Source organism: Suillus fuscotomentosus, assembly GCF_016647785.1.
Source record: "Suillus fuscotomentosus strain FC203 chromosome Unknown F5891scaffold_8, whole genome shotgun sequence".
Classification (NCBI taxonomy): domain Eukaryota; kingdom Fungi; phylum Basidiomycota; class Agaricomycetes; order Boletales; family Suillaceae; genus Suillus; species Suillus fuscotomentosus.
In genome coordinates, this window is record NW_024539520.1 from 26,874 (window position 1) to 35,126 (window position 8,253).

At 47.8% G+C, this 8,253-nt stretch overlaps 2 protein-coding genes across 2 annotated transcripts; one reads left to right on the forward strand and one right to left on the reverse strand.

The window, feature by feature from the left end:
* Nucleotides 1-734: 734 nt before the first annotated feature.
* Nucleotides 735-3,126, reverse strand: F5891DRAFT_1009965 (P-loop containing nucleoside triphosphate hydrolase protein). The gene is made up of 6 exons (XM_041360620.1): nt 2,935-3,126; nt 2,696-2,887; nt 2,399-2,648; nt 1,913-2,348; nt 961-1,861; nt 735-909 (listed from the first exon to the last, which is right to left on the reverse strand). The coding sequence occupies exons 1-5, from the start codon at nt 2,971-2,973 to the stop codon at nt 1,093-1,095; spliced, it is 1,686 nt and encodes a 561-aa protein (XP_041230473.1). The 5' UTR covers nt 2,974-3,126; the 3' UTR covers nt 735-909; nt 961-1,092.
* A 1,667-nt stretch (nt 3,127-4,793) lies between these two features.
* On the forward strand, nt 4,794-6,512 carry F5891DRAFT_1275357 (uncharacterized protein; the record flags this gene model as incomplete). Its single annotated transcript, XM_041370201.1, has 4 exons — nt 4,794-4,832; nt 4,880-5,138; nt 5,188-5,584; nt 5,644-6,512. 4 exons carry the CDS (start codon nt 4,794-4,796, stop codon nt 6,404-6,406), a joined length of 1,458 nt encoding a protein of 485 aa, XP_041230474.1. The 3' UTR covers nt 6,407-6,512.
* Nucleotides 6,513-8,253: the final 1,741 nt, after the last annotated feature.

Below are 8,253 nucleotides of genomic sequence, written 5' to 3' on the forward strand. Positions count from 1 at the left end.
CGCGTTTACTACCTTGGTCATCCAGTCTCAGTCAAGGCTTGTCCCACTGGATGTCGTACTTGTTTCAGTGTGTTTCGTACTGCAGTTTGATATGCAATACACTGTAAAGGAGTTGAAAAGTGAGGTCTAGTGAGGGAGCGAAAGGGTACGGAATTTAGTTTAGCAGTGAAATGGCCAGGCAGTTTTCGCGTGTGCGATGCAAACGTTGATCGGAGTGTGGTCGTGGATTATATAAGCTTTCAAATTTCAACCTTAATGCACAGCCACTTGAACTTACATTTTGATAGCGATGTCAAAAATTAATAGAATCATTTGCCGAGTGCTAAGAAGGGGTCATTTTCGATACTCTAGAACATATCTGAGTGGTTGAATCGATGAAAAATGCGTGCGTGTTAAACATGAGTGCGTGAGTACACAATCCAACCCGCTGATGACGTGTCTCAAGCTCTGATACTCCTACCTTTTGCTATAGTGATGTCCCGGCATCTACATTACATACTTCCAGACACCCTGTCTCGAATTCCACTGGTTCTATGCCTGACAAATAATCATTGAGCTTGTACATACGGCTGTACATCACCTGGTCGTGCATATTACGTGTGAGGTATTTTTCTTAAACTACCTCCATATAAGGTTGCTAACCATTTACTCGCACACGCAGCAAACACGCCGCCGCGCGGCTTACCGGAGCTTCGGACAAAACCTGATAAGTCCAGGCAACGATATCGTGTGCTGTTTCTGGTACGTTACCAAAGACGTCCTCCTGCGGCGCAATCATGGGCGGAATCTCTGACATTTCAATCATTAAGTTTAAGTAGCAGGAAGTGTTCAACGCGAGTGTAAAACTTTGGCCATATCTGAATCGGTCACCGGGTCTCGAAGTCACTGGTTCTGATGATGAATTCTGCCCTGAATTTCCTACCGTCAGTGGCAGCAAATTTCTAAAAATAGTATACATACTCCATCCTGAACCGTTCATATTCAAATTGGCAGAATTTGTACAAACAGAAATAAAAAAACGCCTGGTCACATATGTCAATGATGTATCCTTCAACGACGATCTGCAAGTATAAAAGCACAAGAAAACGTAAGTCAAGTAGTCACCTCCCCTTGCTCGATCACATCGGCCAGCTCTCTTGCGGTTTCTGGGGACATGCCACTACGCTTCAGTTGTCCGATAAGGGCGTTCTTTCTGATATACCGATTCTTTCCAAAAATCTTCAGTGCTTGCATCAACGCCACGAACACCTTGTTCCCTCCTGTCCATACGTCATTGTGCTTGCCAGCGATATTCCGTTTGACAAGGTCGCGCATCGCGACACGCGAATCTTCATAAAATTGTCGGTGTGTGCCTTCCAATCTGTTAGCAGCGGTTATGCACGCATGGTCAGCAACGTGAATTTGATATCGAGCGAAGATGCTATGTTCTCGCTCCCACCAGTCCTCCATCCTCTGCTCTCTTTCGAGGTTCGTAATTGCGAGAACAATGGGTACCTTCTTGTTACAGAGAAATTCATAAAAGAATCTGTAATTGCTCTGAAGCGCAGCGGTGAATCGGCCGGCGCGAACGCAGAACAGAAGCAGGTCAACACCGCCTTCCGCATCCAACGTCTTGATAAACCTATAGGCGTTTGCGGCTGCCGCGAGGTACTCTTTCTTTTCAAGTCCCGATTCCTCGATGCCCATGGTATCGAACACCTTATAAGACTCCCCTCCGAAGTCGATGACATAGTCTTGCCAATCGAGCGTGCAGCGTTGTATGCCGAGAGATGTCTTTGCTACCTCACTTCCTGCCATGAGGTTGACGACCGAGCTTTTGCCTGCACCCGCCTCCCCAAAGAGTACGATGTTTTTAGTCCTCCTAATTTATCGATGTTTAGCAAAGTACGGCATCTGGCGATGAAGTACGTACCGCATATTAGGCATCCCCGTCCCATCATGTGAATAACACTGTGCGATAAGGTCGCAAACGGCGTGGTATGACTCTTCGCGGCGCTGCCTCACTCCATCTGTACCACCCTCATTGATGGTCAACGCGGTAATACACGCGTGGCCAGCAAACTTCATCCCCAGGTCTAATATGGATCTCTCGTTACTCCTCCACCACTCTTCCATGTCTGGTTCTCGGTTTTCCAGACCTGTAACGACAAGGACGACAGGGACTCTTGCTTTCACTTCGGAGTCGATTAACTTGTAATTGCGCTGGAGCGCCGAGGCGTCGTCTGTGCCCTGCACACAGTACACGAGAAGATGAATGCCCCCTTTCGTCATAAGGGTTCTAATGAGCTTCTTCAGGCCCATCTGGGCTTGCTCGTTGAGGTCTGTTCCCTCAGAGTCCTCATCAAGACCTGCGATCCAATTCAATGACACCCCATAAAGAGTGACGAACTACACTGACCGGCCGTGTCGAACAGCTGTACCTTTACGATCCTGTTATGAGCCACAGCATCATACCCGTACACGATGGTTTGCCTTGTACATCCCTCGGCGTCGGGGGACGTCGGCACCGCTGTAATCAAGTTGACCAAAGAAGTTTTACCAGCGCCTGTTTGTCCAAAAATGACAACATTGCAAGTGTCTTTGCGACGTGAAGCTTCCTCGAGTCCAAGATATTTGCAGGGAACTGCACTATGATCGGGGGTGCGGGACTAACTTCGAGTTAACGTCACGCTGAGAGAGAGCGGACACTACATACGGGGGACGATGGGCTGTTAGGATACGGTGTGTCGAGGTAGCACGCCAGCACCATTGCGTAACTTGACATCAGACCGACTTGGATGTTATACCGAAAAGCACTAGTAGTGTCCGTTCCTCGAACAATCTCAGAGTGGGAATTCTCGACTGCATGGGAGCTGCTGTGAGTTACCCTGTAATCTGGGGTGTGGGACTGACTTCGAGTTAACTTTATACTGAGGAAGAGCAGACAATACATACAGTGGACGACTCGGGTGAGCTCGTAGGAAACGATGCCATTGCAAAGATTGAGGACAATGAAAGGAGTATTTTGACTTGTGTTGCAAGTGGATGTTTTTGAATGCCAATAGTCTTACCTTCAGCTATGATTCATTAAAGCCTGATACATCCAGGCGCCAGGTTGAAAGACCGATCCCAGCGCCTGGATTCAGCATGTTCCAAGCAGGCATCGACATGCGGACGGCGGCATAATAGTATATTACATAATATTATGTAAAACGTCACGATATCTATCTATCGTAAGGTCATATACGTATGGCTCACTCACTTTCCGCTAACGAAACGTGACAAAGCGTTACTTTTGTTTGAAATGTTAATGGCAATTGTAAAACACCTATTTTGCAAAAAGAAATCGCGCAGGGTTCTTTGTATTTACACTGCGCATAACGCTGCGCGGCTGTATTTTTGAAATTAAGAAAATGAATGTTATGAGCTGGGGCCATGTCAAGCGGAAGGACATCGAGTCCTCCCCAATTCTATTCTGGCGGAACTCGAGAACGCTGGGCTCTGACTATTACAACTCATACGCTACACAATATTAGTACTAGTGTTTCGGGTCACAGCTAGTCACAGTGTCACATGTCATCACACGTTAGCGGTGAGCCATACCTTAAGAACGGAGCGATTTCCAATTGGCGTCGACGCCATGTGCGCGCTCCACTTTAGCTTGTAATAGATATAATAATTAAAGTGACCAGACCGCCTGTCACTCGATGTCCGCCGATCAGGCCTTCGAGCTGAATTCAGGACCGTTTAATATTACATATCGTTGACATACTATCGTACGAGTTGTTCGGAAATTTGGGCTCGCTACCTTTACAAATTACTGGTATCTCTACTACATCCTAGTAGTACTGTAATGTATCATGATCGTACCCAGCAGCTGCCCTTGTCGAAGCTTCCACTACTTACTGTCATTGGTAGTACATGCTACTACACAGTATATGCTATTAGAATATTTGCCCATTTGCACAAGCATCTACTTGGTCGAATTCTCTTCTGCCTGCTACTGAAATGCTCACGCCCTCTCATTCAGGCCCTTCAGCAGGCCGCATCGGTCTTTAATTATAAGTGGACTGAGACCTTTCTGCTCCACACATGCTGTCATGCCCTAGTACCTTCGCTTGCAAGTTTCCTGCAGGCAATTTCCCGAGCCCGTAACAACCGATCTGAGTCTACACACGATCGGGCAAATTCTGACCCTGGACAACGAGTGCATTCCAGATCATACATTGATACCTACACAAAAATACACTACAGATCATGTTTTTACTGCTTACTAGGTAAGCTACGAATCTCCCTAACAAATCAGCTGAATCAATTAGACCAATACGGCAGTTGGCCGAAGTTGATTACTCCCCCGGGAACCGAAGTTTCCCACAAATATCCTACCATAATGAGCTTGTACTAGTACAGACAGACTGTATCATCGTCACGGCGTTCCTTGTCATTCTCACATGCATTGAGCATGCTGTATCCAGGAGTCGGGACCGATGTTCAAATCTGGCGCCTGGAAAGTTGTCACGCCCTAAGTAGTCCTCTGACCGGTCTGGCTGCTAATACTACTGGAGGGACTGAAGGTTGAACCAGGGTCCTCTGGCCTTGATGCATTCAGAAACTAAGTACGTGATGCATCGCAATGCTGTTGTTACATGCTTGGAACACGTTGAATCCAAGCGTTGGGATCGGTCTTTAGATCCGGCACCTGGACACGTCACATTCTAACGAATCGGGGACTAAGGGCAAGACTGTCGACATTCAAAAACACCGACTCGCAATGCAAGTCAAGACACTCATTTGTTGTTTCCGATTCAATCGCAATGTCATCGACTCCTGGGAGAGCATCGTCCACCGACTCAGTATGTGGTGCCTGGCTTTCCTCAGCATGAAGTTAACTTGGAGTCAGGTCCACACCTCAGATCAGAGTGCAGCTGGCTGCAAATACCTCGAATACGAAGAGGCTTTATGTCGCAAAGACACTTGCAATATTGTCATTTATGGACAAACAGGCACTGGTAAAAGTTCCTTGATCAACTTGATCACCAAGAAGCAGGCGGCGCGGACGTCCCCCGACGCCGAGGGATGTACAAGGCAAACCACCGTGTACGGGCATGATGTTGTGACTGAGAACAGGACCTTAAAGGTACAACTGTTCGACACGGCCGGTCAGTGCAGTCTGCTATTTTTTGTGAGCGCCACCAAACTAATTTACAGGTCTTGACGAGGGCGCTCAGGGAACGGTTCCCAATCCGCAAGCTGAGCATGCTTTGAAGAGACTCTTTCAACCTCATATAAAAATACATATCATTATGTACTGTGTACAGGGCGTAAAGAATGCCCCGGCGCTCCGGCGCAACTACGACTTATTGTCCAAATTCAAGGGAAATGTTCCCGTCGTCCTTGTCGTTACAGGACTGGAAGACCAAGAACCGGAAATGGAAGAGTGGTGGAAAAGAAACCAGGCATCCATCTCAAAACTTGAGATGAAATTTTCTGGCCACGCATGTATTACCGCGTTGACCATCAATGCAGGTGATACAGATAAGGTCAGGCAGCGCCGCGAAGAGTCATACCGTGCCGTCTGGAACCTTATCGAACAGAATCGCCCGATGTACGTGCTTCATCGTCAGACGCGCATTATGCCGTATTTTGCTAAACATCAATAATTAGAAAGAATATCGTACTCTTTGGAGCAAGCGGAGTTGGCAAAAGCTCAGTCGTAAACCTCATGGCAGGAAAGACAGTAGCAAAGTCATCTCCTAGCTTGGAAAGATGCACGCTCCGTTGGAAAAAACATGTCATCGACTTTGATGGGGAGTCTTATAGGATGTTCGATACCGTTGGACTCGAGGACCCGCAGCTTGGAATTCCAGACTACCTCATGTCCGTCGACAACGCTTATAGCTTGGTCCAGGAATTGGATAACCAAGGTGGCATTGATCTGCTTCTGTTCTGCATTCGCGCCGGCAGAATGACCGCCACTCTTCAGAGCAATTACCGGCTCTTTTACGAATTCCTCTGCGAGAAGAAAGTCCCCGTTGTCCTTGCTATCACAGGCCTCGAAGGAGAGAGGAGGATGGAGGACTGGTGGGAGCGAGAACATCACCACCTTGACAGATATCAGATCCACGTTATGGGCCATGCGTGCATCACTGCCGCTGATGGGCTGCCAGTCGGCACACAGATGGGAGACCACTATCAAGACTCGCGCCTCGTGATTCGCCAACTTGTCAGGCAATATGTTACTGACGGGCCAAAGCCACCATGGATAGGAGGGAACAATCTGTTCATCTCGTTGATGCGCAAGCTAAAGGAGCTACTTACAGGGGGTTCACATGTGAGACGCAAGGATCTTGTTCCTCATCTCATGAAGCGTTGTGGGGTACCTAAAGAGGTCGCTAAACATTTGGCTGATATGATAAAGAACAAATAATTTTGATACCCGGATCCGCTTGTTGACTTTGTCCTTGTCGATACGTTACATATCACTCAGCCCATACCGTTATATAGATATATTTTGAATGGACTATCAGTCAAGGAATTGGACAGGCAAGGCGATATTGATCTGCTTCTGTTCTGCATTCGCGCTGGCAGAGTGACCGCTACTCTTTAGAGCAATTACTGACTCTTTCACAAATTCCTCTGCGAGAAGAAGGTTCCCGTTGTCCTTGCGATCACAAACCTCGAAAGAGAGGAGAGGATCATGATGGAGGATTGGTGGGACCAAGAACATGATAACAAGAACACGACAAATATCAGATCCAAGTCGTTGGTCACGCGTGCATCACTGCCGCCAATGGACTGCAAGCTGGCACACAGATGGGCCATGGCAGACCGCTATGAAGAATCGCGCGTCATAATCCGTGAACTCGTTGAACGGTTTGCTACTGATGGGCAGAAGCAAGCATGGATAGGGGTGCATAACCTGTTCGTCTCGTTAATGCGCAAGCTGAAGGAGCTAGTACTCACAGGGAGTTCGCATGTGAGACGCAAGGATCTTGTTCCTCGTCTCATGAAGCGTTGCGGGATATCTCCAGATGTCGCAAAACAATTAGCTAATATGATCAAGACTAATTTCGATACCCAGATCCGCTTACTTACTTTGTCCTCGTCAGTACTTCACTTACTACGTACGTACGTCCCCGACCCTCACGTTAGTGGAGGGTGAATGTAAGGCTTATGGAAACTCTAGGTCTGGTCTACGTAGAGTCCACTCTGGGTCCTGTCTGGGTCCTGTCTGGGGGTGTGCCAGCCGCCCGGCCAGATCAAAGCGGAGTTTAATCTCTAATTGGGACGTTCGAAGTATGACCAAGCTTGAGAGTCATGCGTGACAACTGCGTCAGCCCCTAGCTTGTCAACATTCACCACGATGACCGTCGTCGTTGCCCGTACATATAAATTGAAATGACATTAGTATATATAAAAAAAGTGCTGATGCACAGGGTGGGGTTTGATGCAGCATGTGGTAGGTGTGACACGACGATGTCTGGAAAGATTTGTAAGCAGGTTCGGCAGTACCCGTACGGGTATCGGGTGCTCGACACTTCAACCCATACCCGTACCTGTGACCCGCACAGGTTACCTAAACCCATGCGGATCCCTGGGTGGCGGGCAAGAATGTGGGGTGGCGGGTGTCATCAAGATGAGGGCGGGGTGAGCTAAGTCACAACTTAAAGCTTAGTCACATCGTCCCGATTTGGAGTTAAACTCCGCTTTAATATGGCCAGGCAGCTGGCACACCCCCAGACAGGACCCAGAGTGGACTCTACATAGACTCTACGTAGACTAGACCTAGAGTTTCCATTTCCCGGACGTCCTCAGTGGAGGGAGGGCTTTGTCGAACGCAAACGGATTCCCATCACTAACAAGATGTGCGAGAATGCTGTGCACCCTTCCGCATATAGCCGTCCAGCGGTAGTGGTATCTCAAATGCCCGATATCCAATACATGAGGCTACAGTTACTTGTTTTGTTTGAAGTTGCGACGTGCGGGAACAAACGGAAGGCTAGATAAAACGAGTGTATACTAGTGAAGTTAGTAAAGGAATGAACTATAGTAATGAATGTCTTACCTCAGTCGCGTACTCATAGTGTAGCGGACTGAGGTGTGAGTAACTCTAATGTGACTATGTACTTGCGTGATTAGGTAAGCTGGTACTCGACGTACCGATAAACAAATTATTAACAACACGCCCACTCGGTGAGTTATCAGCTATCAACACACTCCCATTCCTCCCATAAACCAATCGTGCTTCTCTCGTCCAAGGGCCTTTGTCAAAAC